Here is an 18,822-nt window from a genome sequence, read left to right on the forward strand (position 1 = left end):
TTGCTCTTAATGCTGTACTTCAATTGAACTTGCAAACATTTATTATCCATGTAAATTGATTTAACTATTTATCCAAAATATATTTGGCATCTTTGAAAAATACTTGCACTGATGTTATTATAATAACCTGTTTAAGGCAAAAGTCTATCAGGCATTTTGCTACACAAGTCCACCTTTTTCACAAGGCATTTTAAACACTAAAATGTCTTTGTCAGGAATTATGCCTCTGAACCAGGATTCCAAGCCTTTTGTGGGTGGTAAGTTTCATAAACTTCAAATATCTATACAGTTTAGCAAGCACTACCATTTCAGTCATGTATATAATATGTCATAGTGTCCAGGTCTATAAAGAAGAACTATTTTGGGGGTTGAACCATCTGGAAAGTCATGTGCATTTGTTGTCTCCCCTCCACGGTCCATGTATTCCACTCTAACGGACACTCCAGTGACAGCAGTCAGTGCTATGATGTGTATGTGATCACTCTCTTTGCCCATAGGCTCCACTTCCTGAAATGGGCATGAAATTCATCACATTACAGAAAGTTCACTTAAAGGTGCATGGTACAGAGATAAATTGAGCTTTGTAACAAGTTGAGTGAGCTGAAAATTTAAATTGAAAGTGAAAAATTAGGCTACCATGCAGTTTTACAAAAGTTAAAGCCGTACACGGTTCTGACTAAAGGCAATTAGATGGAAAAAACCTCTGAGCAATTAAAATGAAATGTCAGCTTTGATTTTTACCTGATTACAAAACTCCTTTATTGTTCTATCACCTTCCACAAAATTAGAAAAGAAATCTGCCTCTTTCTGGAGATGACCAGACACTAAAAGTCTAGAATTAAAAAAATAAAATATTTGATGCTATTAGGAAGCATAAGAGAATCATTTTCTTATTGAAATACAAGTACTTCACTTTTAAACAATAACATTTCAATTACTGAGTAAGTTTTGGCTACAAAAACAATTTCTCTGTTATTACCTTAGATAAACAACTAGGTAATCTGAGTAACCCTGGTCATTGAAGATTTTGAGCAGTTCTTCTAATGGGCATTGACTACCAACTTTGTCCACAACTTCCATAAACTAAAATATAAAACATTTCAAGAGTCATCCTCTGATGAAATAACATATAAAAAGTAATAAAATCCCTACATGTATGACCAGACATAATTGAAACTTACAACCCTGTCACATAAGTTGAGGTCTATCAACAAAATAAAAGCACTCATTTTGAAATTGAATATGATAATTATATGTATACTCCTGACAAGTGCAAAAGACATACCCACAGAGTAATCGAAAGTCAAAAATACAGACCCAGCCATAATGTTTGTAAGGATGGGAACACTCTAAAATGGGTGTAGTATTCATAATATGTATGAGAATAAGTTATAGAAGATCTTTATACTTACAGTGTCGTGGAAATCTTCTATGGTAAACTGAGGAAACCCTAGAGAGACTAAAACATCTTTGCTTTTAGATGCGACATCCCTGAATCTGTAAATGTACATAATCATATAATTGGCCTCAACTTTCTGCACAATTATAAAAGGAAACCAAAGATAGTATAATGATTAATACTTTTTGTATTATGTAAAAAAATTTTTGGTTATTTTTAAACATATAATCAATAAATACTTTGAAATATGGTACCTGTTGAATTCTTCTTGATCTTCAAGGAGCTTTTCAAAATATGCAAACCCAAAAGCCCTGTAAAAGCAGTTGCCATCACCTCTTGTTTTACGGAGGCAAAGATACTTAGACTTCAAGCTCTGAAAATTTAAGGTAATCAGACACTGAGTATAAATTAAACTTCATAACCTCTTCTATCTTTTATTTAATATTAAACACCTCATCAAGTATCATTCACAACTAGATGAAAATGGTTTAAACACAAAATTCTAATACTTACTCGCACTTTTTTAATATATACAGGGTCTTCTGCATATTCTTGTTCTAGTACACTGAAGTCCAAACGTTCTGTGACAAAGTCCTGAGTTCCAGCAATCTAACACACAAAATATAACATGACAATCAATTTTCTGTTAAAGGGCATATTCCAAGTTGGTTCCCATCCATCAAATTAAAACTTTTAAAATGAAAAAAAAAAATCCATTTAGAATAATGTGCAATTCAAATGTTTTTTTAAATAAGTATATACAGTTTTATAGTATTTTGTTGATTTTTTTATTTAAGTTCTGTTTGGTTTGTTTTCATCGGTTTTATCTTGAACAATGGATAATAATAACATTCAAATGCAAAACCAGTATATCCTTTTTTTTTTGCCTACAAACCCTGACCAAATGCCACCATACAATTTCAAACAGCATAACTTAAAAAAAAAAAAAAACAAAGGGCATTGTTTCACATTCCCCCAAAAATGATTTTCTTTCTGTGTTATATATATATATATATATATATATATATATATATATATATATATATATATATATATATATATATATAACCCTTGGTAGTTTTTAGCAACTCATTTGGATAATTGTGCTATTGCCCTTATAGCAGTAATGTACCATACATTTTGTTGTCAGTTTAGCAGACTTTTACCAACTGGAGGGAAGGATACATAGGTCAATTTACAACCCTATATTTAAAGAAGGTGCAGTTTAAAAGGCTTTCATGGCTGATCGAGTGATTAATTCAGTCCATCAATTGGTATGTCGAATTTTGCAAGTGGAATAAGAAACTAGCACAAGTGCTTTATATGCCTTATTGGGAATCCAAGCTCACTTCACATGTAACTTTAATGAGCAGTTATAGCATGTGGTCCAATTGGAGATAGTAATTTTTTAAAACACCAAAAACAATAATTTCTTGAAAACACCCAAGGCAACAGAAAAGATGGTGATACTTATTTGCAACATATTAGCTCATACAAATCTCAATTTTGAGATTTGATCAAATGAATAGTCAACTTAAAATAACACCCAAAAATCTACATTACATCAACATAAGAAAATGAGCCACAGCAAATGAGCTACAGCATAAGAAAATGGCCCACAGCATACTAGTATGCATCCAGAAGTCAATATTAGCCACATTGGTGTAAAAGATATATTGAGTTTACCCACCTGTTTTTCAATAATCCTTTGCTGAGCAAGTGTTTCTTCATCATAGTTTTTGTCTGGATACAAAAAAAAAATGACACTGTTAATTATTTATTTTGCTATACTTGACATTTTTGTAGGAATCCAATAAATAAGTTTATTGGAACCCAATAAATAGACCAATGGTCATGTATAGTTTCTAAACTTTATGTTTTGCCAAAGTTTATCTGTATACGTTTGTCTTGTAACAACTGACATAAATTCATGTTCAAAACCCCATATAAACAAATAATAATCAATAATATAATAAAAAAGAACATGCTCATGTGCAATCTTCAATTTAGAACTCGACCTGTAATTCTGGCTGCCTTTCAAACGACTACAGCGAGTTTACAACAAAACAATTTTCTTTGTGTTCAGTTAACTTCATATCAACACTGGAACCAAGGAGTTTCAAATCTTGAAACTCCTTGCTGGAACATATCAAATTTACTACTACGAATCACAGTCGTAAACGTAAGTGGAATCTGTCGTATGAATTTTTTGTTACAGTTCTTACTTTCAATATTTTACCAAATAAATCATAACAAATAAACGTATAGGTGGAAATTGTTTTATTTTGTTTTTGCATTTACCGCTAAAATATATACTTCTACACTTGAAAATGACAGTGCATCATCACATGTTTACCTGGATCATAGTGTAAAGTTCCTTCTTCCGCCATTGTATTTGTATTTTTGCGCATGCTTGGTAGTAATTTCCTGTGTTGCTGTGACGCCATAATGCGCGAAAAATGATCGAGGACAGTGGTGTGAAATGAAATTTCTGACCGACTTTTTAATGTATTTTTCTATATTTATATAATAATAACCATTGCAAATGGCCCATCAAGGTGAGTAAAAAACTTTTTGTCGTTATAAATAATACAATAACAATTTTATAAATGTATTAATGCTACTAAGAACTAATTCTATTTCAATATTCATTTTCAATATTGCTAACTTGTAAATGTTTCTAGGTCAAAGAAAAACATGGAAGGGATCTCATCTAAGGCATTCCTCGGCATCAGGAGACAATTTGCGCCAACTTGTGTCACATCTGCCAGACGTTGTAATACACACGGAACACCACCGGCCCATGCCTTACGACACACAGTTTGAGGCTGTCTTACTCTTTGTTGATGTCTCTGGATTCACGGATCTATGCGAACGCTACACCAGCTTGAGTAGTAAATCAGGAGTAGATCAGTTAACACGGACACTGAATGCCTACATGGGGACACTGGTAGATGAGATTCTCACTGCTGGAGGCGATGTCTTGAAATTTGCAGGTATATTTTATAAATTTTTTTATAGCGCCCAGTCACTAGCTGTTGTGGACATTTTAATGAAATATTATTATATATTACATTAGATATTATTATTATTATTATTATTATTATTATTATTATTATTATTATTATTATTATTATTGCAGCAACATAGTAATTGGTACCACTGATCTTCAACAGGTACTATGGTGATGCCAAAATTGGATAGTTGCTGCATTACTCTCTCATGTTTATTGACAGATTTATTTTTTTCTTTTTGATGTCATACTGGCGATATCAATCAGCACATTCACATTCACTCTCTTATGTTAAAACAATAGTGATTATTAATTAATTAATTAATACTTTTCAAGCTGACATTTTTGCCTCTTTAGTTATGATCACAAGCACATAGTCATGATCGTGAATTTGACAGTGTATTTTGAATTTCTACCTTGTTAACCCAGGTGATGCAATATTGGCTGCTTGGAAGTGCACACGACCAGATGAAATAAGAAAGAAAGTTATTCAAGTTGTGAAGTGCTGTATTAACATCCAGAGGACATGTGGTGAATATCAGACTGATGTTGGAGTAACACTACGAGTGAAGATGGGTTAGTATGTTATCTGCAGTTTGTATATTCATATATATTTTATTGTGGTACCAGGTAGATTGATGAATGTAATTGTTAAAAAAATTGTCTCTGTGTGCATTATGTTTTCCCTCATTGAAGACATGCATGCAAGAGTAGTACAATTATAATGTTATTTTTGGTATATTTTAAATTTAACCAATCTTATGCTTGTTGGAAGTCCCCTTCTCACTCTTTCCATTTTCACTTTATTGAAATATTTTTCTGTGTGTAGATAAAGTAGACATCCAATCAAGCATTCAAATTTTAAAAAAATTCATTTTAATCAATTGTCTGTCCCTTTTACAGGTGTTGCAGCTGGCAATACGACAATCAACTTCATAGGTAACAAGGAGTACTGCCACTATGTATCCACAGGGCCAGTGGTAGAGGAAGTGAACAAAGCAGAATCCTTCTGTTGCCGTGGAGATGTTGTATTATCTCCTTCCGCATGGCAGTACTGCAACAAGAGGGTCATTGACCATGAAATTCTGTCGGACGGGAAACATGTCAAGGTAAAAATCCTTAGTACAGCAGACAACTGTTTTATTTTCTACTGTAGTCAGACATGAATTACATGTATGCAGTGGAATAAAAGGGCTGAATGTATTGTTAAAAATGGAAAGGATAGAAATTTTCGCATGGATATTGGGTAGTCTATCATGAGTAAAGGTGTTAGTGAAAAAAAGAAGAAATAATTGATGAGTATAAATGCATAATTAATTGTTTTAAGTGCTCTTTGATCCACCTAGGTTCTTCATGTGATGGATTTTGATGCATCCAACCCTTATGCCAGTGCAGGCTCAGACGCAGGTAAATAAATCACTGAAACAATGAATGAAAAGGTATACAATTTTTTATATGTAATGCTTTGTTTCCACTGTAATTCAAAATGTTACTTTTTTAACACCAAAGAGAATGTTTTTCAAATCCTGTATAAAGCCATATAGTTAATTGCTAGCTTGGACAGAGTGGAATTGTGTAGTATATTAAGCCAAAACATAACAGAAGCTGTCTGCAATGATTTTTTATTTAATTGCTTGATCCTTTTTTTTTTAAGCTGGGACCAAGAGGCAACTGGATCCCCTGCGACCACCTGGATCCCCTCAGACAGGGGGAAAAAATGTCAGAGGTAAGGATCTTTATTTTCATAAATCTCATTACATATATGAATAATTGTATTTTATAATTGCCTTAGTAATATCATTTTAAGACAGAAATATGTGCATAATAGATGAAGATTATATGAAAAGAGATATAATTTTAATACAAACACAGTAAATGCATCATAAGTATAATGTTTGTCATGTGGGATTTAAAATGCACATTAGCACTGAAGTTGTGGCTCAGTTTACATTATTATTGTTTTTTGCAGTACAAATTGATGTTATGAAGATGATGGCAAAGCGTCTTGGGGTCAATCTAGACCAGGTGTTAAGATTGTATGTGCCAAAACCTGTGCTAAGAAAGGTAGGGTATTTGTATAAGTATATGTCTGTAATGCTAGAAATAACAATTGGCTCTGCTGGACCAAGACTGATGATTTTTTGGCAGGGCCAATAGAATCTGAATCTCTCAAAGGGACAGTTGTGTTTTGTAAAATTGGGACTTAAATTTAAGGGATAAAATTAGCTTTTAAAATCTACTAGCCATGGTGGATTCTGGTCAGTGAAAAATTTAAGAACATATATGATACTACAGAAATGTACTCCTGAGAGGAGTGGTCAGTTAACATGTTGGTGTATTATGGTAAAATTTGAGGTCTGCTCATTAAAGGCTTGTCATTGCATATCTTATAAGTCACTGTGATGCATTTTTATACTTTTGCCAGCACTTGGCTCTGTATGCATATTTCTGCCAAATATTTAAAAGTTTGTTTTTGCAAAAGAAATTAATGTTTTACAAATTTATCACTAATTTAAAAATATTTATAACTGTATGTATCTAAAACAAATAACTTCCAATTTGCCCCCTGTATCTAATTTTTGTACTATGTCATTCTAGCTTGATGATAACTTGCCTACAGAATACATGTCTGAGATGCGTCTGGTGTCCATTGTGTTTGTTAACTTAATGCTGTCTGAAGACCAGACAACCAGTACTCATAGTCTGTTGCAAGATGCCCTGGATATCATCTACCCTGAAGTCAGGTCATTTCAAGGTAAGGACCGATAAAATTGTCAACTAGGTGAACTTGTGGTGACTCTGTGTAAACAGGGTCAGTAGAAGAATTTTATTTTTGTTTTTTAAACAAATGTTTGAAGTGCATGGTAGCTTAATTTTCGGGTTGTTCTTAGTTTTTTATTGTACATGTTTATGTTTATGTTTATGGACGGCATTCACTGTACTTATGGGGCAGATAAGGTTAAAACTTACCAGTAATGCATAATTTCTACAAGAAGATTACTTTTTCAGGGTCTTTGAACAAAATATTCATGTTTGATAAAGTAAGTATTCCATTTTTTTACAAACCTGTTTGACATAGTAGCTTTCTGTTAAGTTGTTAACATGTGCAAACCGTAAAAACATGAAAAAATATTTTTATACCTTTGACCCATGACTCAAATAAACGATTTTTTTTAATATTAAGATAATTTTTGTACGCTGCTCTATATGATATTTAAATGTGGCTGTTATATTAATCAGGGGTGCACCTTCCTGGTCCTGTTTGGTTTACCTGGCTTTAAACATGAAGGGGACTGTGCCCATGCCTTGCAGTGTTCTTACAGACTGAAGAACAAACTGGACATGCATAAAAATATTACGTGAGCCTACTTTGGCTTTTTCATCCACTATGTGGACAAGGGTTTTTTGTTTTAATTGGTTGAAAGTCTGCCATCAGAAAATTATAAACAAATTGTTTTGGTAGTCACAGTATGATTGTTTATTTTAAGATCTTAATGAAAACAAAAAAAAGCATGTACAATTTTAATTATGCCCAATTTTTTTTCTTGACAGGCAGACCTCCATAGGCGTGACTACAGGTAACTCATTTTGTGGAGTTGTGGGACACAAGGATAGGCATGAATACACAGGTAAAAATATATATACATACGTAAAAAAGATGCATAGAGTGAGCCAATATTTTTTTAGACAAGTTAAAAGTATCAAGGCAACAGGACAATCTGGATTAAGATATTGTTAGTTTTAATTTACTGCTTTCAAACCCATGTTTAGATAATGCAAATATGCACTGTTTTGCATGCTTCAGAAATTTGCATTATCTATGGCATTTTACATATGTAGTGAATCACTAGTATCACATATATTTTTTTTTTACTATTTACAAATTTAATTTATGTTAAATACCATCAAATTGAAATATCACACGTATGTTTTATAGTGTTCACTATCACTAAAAGATTTGTGTACAACTTTTAGTCATAGGTCGTAAAGTGAACATGGCTGCACGACTGATGATGTATTACCCTGCCATAGTCAGCTGTGACAATGAGACATTTACTCACTCCAAACTGAACCGATGCAACTTCAAAACCATGCAGGCAAAAAAGCTCAAGGGGATGCATAAGATTGGCATAGTTAGGGAATACACTGAGGAAGGGAAGTAAGAAATAGCAAAGGGAGAGTAATAAGATGTATCAGGTTACTTTAATTGTTACAGTAGAGTCATATGTTTTGTTGTAAGCTAAAGAGCTTAAAGTATCTTTATTGAAATGTTTGTTTGTTTGTTTTTGTACCTACAGTTATTTACTTTTTGATGAGTTAACATAGCATAATGTTAGATGCCATTGATTTTTTTTACTAAAATTATCTTTTGTTTTCTAATTTTCAAAGAGAAAACATGGCTAGTGATGTTCAAACATTTGAATATCCATTACTTGGTAAGTCTATATTTACTTGGCATACAATAAACAATCAACCCTAGAGAGAAAATATTTAGTATGTTACATATATACAAGCAATATAATGGTTTTGTCATAAATGAATTTTGGCTTATTTTCAGTTGGACATGTTTGGAATGTATTTGTGAATAGCAATAGATGTTAGTATAATGTGCTTAAAACCTCATGTTTATGTTAAGGCAACTTTGCGTATACTTTTACTAATCCAAATTTTCTGTCTTTTGCTGGTCATAATTTTTTTCTCTTTTTTTTTGCTTTTCCAGGCCGAGAAAAAGAGATGGAAATTCTTGAGGCAGAACTCAAAGCAATGAAGGCTAATGGAGAAAATCACAAGATGCTTGTAATTCGTGGGGACTCTGGAATGGGCAAAACTAGAGTTCTGGATGCCGTCATCAACAGAGCTTTGAATATGAACATCAAGTTAGTCTTAGGAATTTTTGTATACAAAGTCTGTATATCCTAATGTTATTCTTCCAAAACCCAAATAAGAGTTAAATTAGAAAAATAACTATTAGATTTTTATAATGTTTTTTATGTTATTTAATTGTTGTTTGATAACTTTTTTCAGTTGGTTATTTTGACTTGCAGTTTTTGTTTATGTAACCATCTGATAGTAAAATGTTATATAATTTTTCTCCAGAGTTTTTTCATGCACTTTGAATTTGAATGATACCCAGACCCCTCTGTTTCTTGTGCGGAACTACCTGTATCTGATGTTCAACATCCTTCCAAGCATGAATCATCATGAAAAAGAAAGAAAGCTCTCAGAAAAATGTGCTGGCGTGCCAGAAATATTAGACAATCTTTATCTTCTAAATACTTTATTGGGTCTCAAGGTAAAATTTTTAAATCAACCTAAATCAAATGGCAAAAAATATTGTGTTCAGCAATTCAGTCTTCTTTAAATATTGTTTAACATATATATATATATGTAACTGTACCACTTAATTAATTTTTGTTGCATTTTACAGTATAACCCTAGATTGCAGATTACTCTCCTGAAAGATTACATTCTTGACATTTTATTTTAATCATTGGCAACAGAAAAGATTCTCTTACACACAAAACCTATTAAGTAATTATGCTTTAGTTTCCAGCAACCATTAGTTATGTGACCCTTGAAGAAAGACAGAAAGCCTTGCATGAGTTGTTGCACAGACTAGTTCACCAGGTAAGTTCTGAAATACATTATGCATTGATAGTGGTCATGATAGTTTTCAGGCAGCATGTACATTATGTTGTTTTTGCTTCTAGTTTATTTATTTAAATAAATATCATTAGATGTAATTTGCTGTCATTACAATGCTAGTAATTAAAAAAAAAGTGTTGTCAAATATAATATCATTGTAAGTTTTTGACAGAAAATGTATGAGCATTGTTCAAACCAAAGTGCAAATGTCACCACATATTACCTCTTACACCATCTGCTCCGTGGTTTGATTTCCAAATTTTGCTCTCCAAATTTTCAGATCAGTCTAGAGACTGGGGTAGTCCTGTTTGCAGCAGACGACGCCCACTTCATTGACGCAGACTCCTGGGAGTTTCTAAGCGACCTTGGGATTGATAACAATGCCTTGGTGGTCCTTGCCATGTGTCCTCTCACAGAAGGCAAGGGGTGCAAGCTTGCCCTGGATGCTCTCAAAGATCCCAACACTATATCTGTGGATATGAAGGGCATAGACCCAAAATGCATGTCAGCTTTAGCATGTCAGATTTTGAATGTGGCAAGGATACCCAAAGAAATAGAAGCGTGGGTTCATTCCATCATTTTTTTATAACACTAGCTGATAAATTAGGTGACATGATGTCGCTTGTTCATGTGTATCACACTGTATTGTTTCAATTTTATGGAGAGAGACTTTGGTATTCAGATGTTGTGACATGCCACTGGTTCTAAAATGTATATATAACAACAGTAATCACACAGTCTCTGCATGCTCACAGTTAGTGCTGCAAAAGTTTTCATGTCCATGTTTCTGTTCCAGTGTGCTGCACAGTCAGAGTCATGGTAACCCCACCTGGTGTGAGCAGCTACTGAGGGAGATGTTCTGCAGCAAACGTTTACTGATTGTGGAAGATGATGGTTCCAAGCACAGCGTAACTGTGGCACCAAACCCAGCTCTCCTTGTCAAAAAACAGCAGCTAAGAGGGAAAGATTTGGTAGATAAAAAAGACTGGCTCATGGTAGGTATCAAACTGACATAGACCAAATTTTCACAATACAGAATCATATTACAAGTGCCATACTGTTTTGAGAATATTTGACATTATTTTCACTTTTTATTAATTTATTTATTATTTTTGTAGCTGTGGTAAAACTTTCAGGAATAAGAATTGTTTGATATCATTGACATGTGATTGTAAGCTGTATAATAAACAAATGATTAACTACTTCTCTTTGGAATGCAAAAAAGATATAAATTAAATCTTTTTAATCATACTTACACAAAGAAATTATACACATATATATGTTTATGTAAATAGTGTGATGATAACATATTTTGAAAACATATGATGCTCAAGATGGACATCAAAATATTTTCAGCTTTAGGTTATAATTGCTGGAGAAAAGTTACTGCTTTATTCTGTGTATGTATCCCAGTTGATAAAATTCTCTGAAATTCTGTGAAAAGCTCAGTTTTGCCTATTGCTAGACGGAGGAAATGACAGAGCTTGCAGAAGCTGGAGAATTGAATCGTGAAAGCGGCACCTCACTTACCAGGATATGTATTCTAGCCCCTGGGGCCAAAATAAATGAAGTGCGCACTCCAGATTCCATGAAAGGTAGGGGCAGGCCTGTGGCCAACAATTTCAAAAAGGGGTTCTTTTTCTGAAAATTCGGACCTTTTTACCCCTTCAGCTGACTCATCTTGAAAAATCTCACAAGAGAAATGGATTCTAAATGTAATTTAGATTCAGAGTAGAACTTTCCATCCAAAACAGCAGTTCTTTTGAACCTCACACCTATGTGCCTGAGGGTAATGATTATTGTGTAAAACACATTTTAGTTGATAATGATAGAAATGGTAAATGCATAACTTTGACAATGAGTTTCCATTACAATGGCATGATATAGAATCTGGATTAAGCTGCTATCCTGTTAGATAATTACAAGGTCAATGTTTGTTGTTTTATTAGACGATCAAAGCAAGTTTTAAAATAAAACAGATAATGTATAACAATACTGTATAGCAATGAGAAATTAGAACAACTGCATAACACATTTTGAAGCCTGGTGTTTTCATCAAAACCAAATTCCATCTTTTTGTTTCTTTTAATTTGTTAGGTATGATCATAACCAGAATTGATCGGATGCAGCCAACTGACCAGATGGTTCTGAAGTGTGCCTCTCTGATCGGAACTGTTGTCTCACGGCAAATGTTATTAGGCGTAGTACCAGGTGCGACAGAAGCCTCCATCACCAGCTCTCTGAAACGACTTTTTGCATCTGGAGTGCTAGAATGTGCATCCGTCAACAAAAGTTCAGAGCAGAAAAACATAGTGTCCGAGGCCAGGTGTGACTGTATCCAGATAGGTACTAGTAGTAAGACTGAGGTTGATCCAGCACAGTGCTGCAGACTGATGAAATTCAAATCTGTTCTGATGCAGGAGACTGCCTACGAATTGTTTCTAGACAGTCAGCGCAAGAATCTACATGAAAAAGCAGCCATGTTTCTGGAAACCATGTCCTATGACTGTGCAGCCTGTCAGGAGTCAGAGCAGAATGTTGATCAAGTGAACTTGACATATTTTGTCAATTTGGATAAGAACAAAAGTTTGAAAACTCCCACTCCGAGCAAAATGCCAGTCTTGCATATTATAACAGAGGAGGAAGAACCACAGCCATCAGTGGCCTCTTTTAAGCCAATTCCTTCTTGTAAGAATTCTTTATTTTTTCAAAAATATTTGTACATAAATTTCTACATTTGCTGCATTGTATCAATCCTCTTCCCTAGGTAGCCACGAATCCTACTGCTAGCTCCTGTTTTCCTGCTTATTTGAAATTTAGGAAATTTTTGAAATATAATTTTTTGGCTGCACAAATCTAGATAATTGTATTTTAGAAATGCTGATTATTGTTTGTTTCAGTTCACATGCGCACACGACGCCACAGTGAAGTTGCTGCCCTTCAAACTATGGTACATTATGTTGGAGCAAGAGAGCACCAAAATGTAATTGAGAGAATGAAAGCAAAATTGGCAGGTTCTGAAGATCGTTTGCAAAGCCTTATGGATCTGACAGATCCTCAGAAACAGAAGGCAGATGATTTAATGAACCATTGGAACAATCTGGATGGTTTTCTGAGGTATTTATTTATTTATTTATTTATTTATTTATTTATTTATTTATTTATTTATTTATTTATACAAGAAAGTGAATATTTATATGTTAAATTGTGCTTTAGCAATTAAAAAAAATACCAAGAATGTTTGAGAGAGCAAAAAAAAGCTCATGATAATTTTAAGTAATTTTTCAGTTAAAAAAGATTGCAATAAAATTGGTTAATGCTGTTTTACAGAAACAAGGCCACATCTTCCAAGGATACCAGCATGTTTCAGAAGGCCAGTAGTTGTGAGTGTGACAGTGTCCTCACTACAGTGTATCCTCAGCTGGTCAGACATTGGAAAGAGACAGGCAATGTCCATAAGACACTCCACTATTTGACAGAAGCTGGTGCTGCTTTCTTGTCAAGAAGTGAGCCTATACAGGTCAGAAGAATATGAATTTATCTGCTTACAATGTGCAACTTCACAAAAAATTCAGGATTCAAGTTCAATATTTATAAAACTTTACAGTGAAGGAAAATCTGTTTTTGAATTATTACTAGACCTTATATAACCACTTTAATAGTGTAGACATATGTAATTACATGTACCCAGTGCATATGTATTCTGCTTGACCTTATTACAGTTTTTATGCAGAAGAAATATTTTGAAATGTCCTTAATATTCTAAATAAGAATGTTAGATGTCTTACACACACCTTCCCCAGTTTTCTCTAGCTTTTTGAACCTCTTATCTACCTTTTCAGGCACTGTCCTATTTAAAAGAGGCCAGGAAGATGCTGGAGTCTGTTGACCAGCATTTCCACCCTCTGACGGGAGTGGAACTGTTTGAGGAGGCAGAAATAGAAGCATTGGAGACGAAGAATGATAAAAGGGCTCGCATTGAGAGCCTTTTGGGAGAGGTACTTTTCATATTTAATTTGCTTGTTTCACACTATGAAAGGGAGAGATGGGCCATATAGAGGCTTATCTTTGCTAGCTTTAAGGTGAACATTTGCACATCAGCAACATTGTGTGTCTCATATTAATTAATTAATTAATTTATTTATTTATTTATTTATTTATTTATTTATTTATTTATTTATTTATGTTTTTATGTCTGCTCATTTGTTCCGTCCTTTTTTCTTTCCTTCTTTCATTATCAAATACTTGATTCAAGATTCTGTAGATTTTCTATATTGAAGAACTGTATTTATAAGGCATATATACCATATTTGTTCTTATTTATTTTACCCATAGGCTTCGTTTGCTACAGGAGACTTAGAAGAGGCAGTGTACCATTTTACTCAAGCTTTACATTACCTAGGTGTACTCCAATTTCACAACAAAGTCTTTGTAGGCCTACGCATCTTCTTTGAAGGCATTGAGCAGTATTTCCATCTCAATGATCCAACTTCTTATATCGGATATGGAAAGTAAGGATATTGAGGAACTGGGGATGATGTGTGCTTATATATTACCTGTGGCTTCTTAATACATGCCTATGGTAGAATGGCAATTATATCAATACTGACATATTGATTAAGTCATTTGATACACTAATTTTGCCAGAAAAGTAAGATTTCCCATATTGCATTGCATTTCCATTTTGTGAAATAAAAATATCATATTGTATGATTTCTATTGAAAATAAAACTCTTTTTTCAGCCCGGAAGATTGTAAAACCCAGCTGGAGATAGCCCATTGCTTGTTCCAACTTTTCCATCATTATATAGAGAAAGGAGATGTGACTAGAGCCTTGGCAGTTGCACTGAAGCAGGTTAATGTTGTTGAAACTGTTGGAGAGCAGGAGGGCTTACACCAGGTATGGATGTTTGTACTGCAGGGTCGTAGTAACCACATTCAGCAGCATGAGATTTGCCGATTCTTGTACTTAAAAAAAGCATTTCTTTTGATCTTTTTTGTGTATTTTATATGATTGTATTCCCAATTTTTGTTTATTAAAAATTAATTCAAATTTTTCATTTTGATTCACTGTTAGTTGATCTTGTATTTCAATTATCAAACCAGTAAGCAACTTCAAAAATATTTAGTTTTGAGATGTTAAAATATTTGTTGCATTTTCAGCTGGTTGTAGCGTACACCTGTATGATGGACTGCTGCAGATTGAAGAAATGGAGAGGTCTTGCCAAAAAATATGAGGCTATGGCACTGAAAAGGTAAGTATAATGATCAGACTTTCGAGGCCAAGTACCCCTATTTTAGATAAATAAAAGAGTAAATTGTTTGACTTCCACTTTTTGTAAATAATAATTAAATACTGACTTTAGTACCATTCTACCAATGAACATTTTTTTAAAAACTGATATTATTAAGTATGCTATATAAAAGAAATATCTGAGTTTTCTGTTATTCCTTCTTTTGCTTATTTAGATGTGCGAATATCCTGTGTTCAGACTTTACCCCAGACAACTTGGTTGTAGTAGCAAATGTTTTCTGCACATGCTTGGAATCTAGGTTGGCAAATGGGGACATTCAAGGAGCTGTAGAGAGCGGTATGTCCCACTCATCTCTCATCTAAAGAAAGGCAAAGTTGCAAACCTAAATGATCACTTAATACATAGATGTACAGTTGGTCATGTTTTTCACAATTTGTGCATGAAATAAGTGTCAGATGGGCATTTTTTTTTCTGAAATTACTATTAAAAAAGAAAAAGACTTCCACAAGATCAATTCAAACTAGGTACATTTTAGTGCATTTGTAATCCTTGCCATAAAGAAAGTTATTTTGTCAGAACATCTGCAGCTTTTTTTTTATAATTGCTTTACTGCTTAGAAGTGCATGCTGACATCATTGCAATATTAGTATTGAATCCTTTAGGGGGATCTGCCAAAGTTATTGCTGAAATGCTGAGAAGTCAGGATATGGAGGTTGAGATTTGGCCATCCCAGGCATCTGCACTGCTGTACTTAGATCGGTAAAGTTCTTGTGAAAAAGGTGTACCGTATGCAAACTTGCATTATTCTGTAGTATGCAAGCAGAATCTAGAAGTGAGCATGGTGGTAATTACTTTAATAACTAAATAAAAACTCTATGAAGATCTGCTAAAACTAGAGAGAGAAGAATGGTTGTAATTTTTTTAGCCAAATCTTAGTTTGGAACATATTGAGAATTTTCTTGATTTTGTTGGTTAATGAAGTTTTCAGCATGTAGCTCTCAGTTCTGTTATGGGTTTTGTAATAGAAAACATGTAAAATTTTAATGATGATGCATTGTGTTCTGCTTCTATACCTGATGGTGAGGAGTACAGTTTCTTGTTTGAGTAGAGGTAGAGACAAACCTCTTTCTTTTAGGTTTGTCAGCTTGCAAAAGGTATTTACTGACAGAGAGAATGCTGTGAAGGCATCTAAACAATATGGTAACCTATGAAATTAATGACATAATATTATGCCTTGTTTTTCAGTATTTCAGAATGTGAAACAGTGCTGGAACAACTTGAATCAGTTGCAATTATGTCCAACAATCCACTAGGAAGAGCATATTTTATTGCTGGTTGCTTGGACGTAGGATTAGATGCAGGTAAGAATCATAACCTGTTTTATCCTAGGAAGATTTGTCCAAGACATTGTATTAAATTCTTTTCCAGCTCATTTTCCAACCAAATCAGTGCAAGTAAGTGAAAAATGTTTGAGACCCTTTCTATTTTTTGTCATTTTGCTTATTTTTATGTACAGACACAGATGTGTCTGTACATATAGCCATCATCTGCGTCTGTCGTCGCCGTCGCCGTCGTCGCTGTCGTCGCCGTCGCCGTCGCCGTGCACTTTTACCGATAACACGATAAGTGGAAAACCATTTTGCCTTTTGATTTGAAACTTGCAGAACTGATGAATATTCATAATACGCAGGTCAAGTTCGAAAATCAGCATGATCGGGTCACTCTTAGGGAATTTATGCTGTTTTTTCACTTTTTTCAACATATATGCAGCACCGATAACACGATAAGTGGAAAACCATTGTACCTTTTGACTTGAAACTTACAGAACTGATGAATATTCATAATATGCAGGTCTAGTTCGAAAATCGGCATGATTGGGCCATTTTTAGGGAATTTATGCTGTTTTTTCACTTTTTCAGCATATATGTAGCACCGATAACACAGTAAGTGGAAAACCATTTTACCTTTTGACTTGAAACTTACAGAACTGATGAATATGCATAATATGCAGGTCAAGTTCGAAAATCAGCATGATTGGGCCATTTTTAGGGAATTTATGCTGTTTTTTCACTTTTTTCAACATATATGCAACATTAATAACACAATATAAGAAAAATTGTCATTATACTCACAGGAGTGGTCAATCTTACAAAAATGCAGGTTGAGTTCGAAAATCAGCGTTATCGGGCCATTATTTTAGAAGTTATACTGTTTTTTTCAAATTTCCACAGATTCAATTCTTAGGCATGTTAACAGTCTCATTATTGAACTAATAAGATACGTAACAGTGTTTGTTTGATATTTCCTGCATCTTTACAACATTGTTAGTTGATTATGTAAAAATGATGGTAAACTTGTTATCATGTATTGTGTAATCAAGTGTCCAAAACGGAAATAAACTCATATCATTGCAGTTTGTCAGATTCAATCATCCACATCTGCCATGATGACCATGATGGGAAAACCGTGTTACTTATGATTGTCAAACTTTCAAAAAAGAAACACAGGACTAAAATGCAGCCCAAGTTGGAAAAGCAGTCTAATGGGCTTCTTTTTCTGGAAGTTATACATTTTAGTGAAATATTCATTATCTTTTTGGCATATTCATTGTGGGACTCGGAGCTCCCATGGACATGAAGCCGGATGGTAATCAAATTTTCTACATGTTCATGCTATTTATAGTCAATAATCAAAAATTGGTGATAATTATTCTATAATTTATTATGTAATGTTACATCAAAATTGACAATAATCTTTTTGCACTGCTACTGCAAACATTATGAAAAGAAAACTGTGTTATTTATTATTATATTTAACTTAAGAGTATGATTTTTAGGATTGGCATGCAGTTCAAATTAGAAAGCCAGGTCAATTGGGTTATCATTTATTATTGAATTTAATGCAATTTTGTGTGAAATTTCATTTTTCTCATTCTGGCACTTTCTAAGTATAAACTTGAACTCTGATGGGCCTGAAGCCTTATGCTTTTACTTTCGTCGGTGTTACCTGTTGTGCAAAATTAAAATTTGATGTTGACTGTGCAGTTAAACATAATGTATTATTGCATCAGAAGTGGTAGTCTCCTATGTAGTAAATGTGCAGTAGCTCAGTATTGTGTTAGAGAATATCAGTGTTGTGAGTGTTGAGATCTCGGGAGAATACTGGAGACTTGAAAAATAAAGTATGGTGCTGGGAAATCAGACTTGGTGTCTTGTTGGTTTGAATCTAAGAACATCTTAAAGAACATCACATTGGCGACGAGGAATTATGGAGGAGGAAGAACCCCAAGCAGTAAACTTGACGCATATACCAACTTTTCCACCTTTCATCATCAGACAGGAACCGAACACCGTCTTTAAAAGATGGGGAAAATGGAAGGAAAGATTTGAAAACCTCATGGTTGCACTGAACATCAAAAACTCGCAACAGAAGAGAGCCATGCTTTTACATTTAGCTGGTGAGGAATTTTTAGACATTTTTGAGAATCTGCCAGACAGAGGGGACTCATA

General features: G+C 33.8%; 2 protein-coding genes across 3 annotated transcripts in view; one reads left to right on the plus strand and one right to left on the minus strand.

The window, feature by feature from the left end:
• Positions 1 to 3,871, minus strand: LOC106167173 (ubiquitin thioesterase OTUB1). The gene is made up of 8 exons (XM_013545884.2): positions 3,756 to 3,871; positions 3,090 to 3,142; positions 1,913 to 2,008; positions 1,654 to 1,772; positions 1,413 to 1,497; positions 980 to 1,083; positions 742 to 832; positions 1 to 507 (listed from the first exon to the last, which is right to left on the minus strand). The coding sequence occupies exons 1-8, from the start codon at positions 3,844 to 3,846 to the stop codon at positions 313 to 315; spliced, it is 834 nt and encodes a 277-aa protein (XP_013401338.2). The 5' UTR covers positions 3,847 to 3,871; the 3' UTR covers positions 1 to 312.
• The window catches only part of LOC106167148 (adenylate cyclase type 10), a 22,018-nt gene continuing 7,030 nt past the window's right edge, over positions 3,835 to 18,822 (plus strand). For both annotated transcript variants that reach the window (XR_015333008.1, XM_087005485.1), the window contains exons 1-29: positions 3,835 to 3,957; positions 4,084 to 4,395; positions 4,842 to 4,988; positions 5,316 to 5,521; positions 5,759 to 5,819; positions 6,067 to 6,138; positions 6,382 to 6,476; positions 7,011 to 7,167; positions 7,422 to 7,453; positions 7,653 to 7,771; positions 7,965 to 8,041; positions 8,388 to 8,571; positions 8,802 to 8,848; positions 9,133 to 9,289; positions 9,510 to 9,705; positions 9,960 to 10,040; positions 10,339 to 10,619; positions 10,855 to 11,053; positions 11,524 to 11,653; positions 12,156 to 12,746; positions 12,959 to 13,175; positions 13,389 to 13,578; positions 13,901 to 14,056; positions 14,394 to 14,569; positions 14,802 to 14,958; positions 15,222 to 15,313; positions 15,528 to 15,649; positions 15,976 to 16,072; positions 16,559 to 16,674. Coding sequence is in view for 1 of the 2 variants with exons in the window: in XM_087005485.1 (XP_086861611.1) it covers positions 3,945 to 3,957; positions 4,084 to 4,395; positions 4,842 to 4,988; positions 5,316 to 5,521; positions 5,759 to 5,819; positions 6,067 to 6,138; positions 6,382 to 6,476; positions 7,011 to 7,167; positions 7,422 to 7,453; positions 7,653 to 7,771; positions 7,965 to 8,041; positions 8,388 to 8,571; positions 8,802 to 8,848; positions 9,133 to 9,289; positions 9,510 to 9,705; positions 9,960 to 10,040; positions 10,339 to 10,619; positions 10,855 to 11,053; positions 11,524 to 11,653; positions 12,156 to 12,746; positions 12,959 to 13,175; positions 13,389 to 13,578; positions 13,901 to 14,056; positions 14,394 to 14,569; positions 14,802 to 14,958; positions 15,222 to 15,313; positions 15,528 to 15,649; positions 15,976 to 16,072; positions 16,559 to 16,674 (4,480 nt within the window). In the remaining variant the exon portion in view is untranslated. The remainder of the gene's footprint in view (positions 3,958 to 4,083; positions 4,396 to 4,841; positions 4,989 to 5,315; positions 5,522 to 5,758; positions 5,820 to 6,066; positions 6,139 to 6,381; positions 6,477 to 7,010; positions 7,168 to 7,421; positions 7,454 to 7,652; positions 7,772 to 7,964; positions 8,042 to 8,387; positions 8,572 to 8,801; positions 8,849 to 9,132; positions 9,290 to 9,509; positions 9,706 to 9,959; positions 10,041 to 10,338; positions 10,620 to 10,854; positions 11,054 to 11,523; positions 11,654 to 12,155; positions 12,747 to 12,958; positions 13,176 to 13,388; positions 13,579 to 13,900; positions 14,057 to 14,393; positions 14,570 to 14,801; positions 14,959 to 15,221; positions 15,314 to 15,527; positions 15,650 to 15,975; positions 16,073 to 16,558; positions 16,675 to 18,822) is intronic.

The sequence above is a fragment of the Lingula anatina genome, chromosome 2 (assembly GCF_051362555.1).
Source record: "Lingula anatina isolate TDL-2025a chromosome 2, LinAna3.0, whole genome shotgun sequence".
NCBI lineage: Eukaryota > Metazoa > Brachiopoda > Lingulata > Lingulida > Lingulidae > Lingula > Lingula anatina.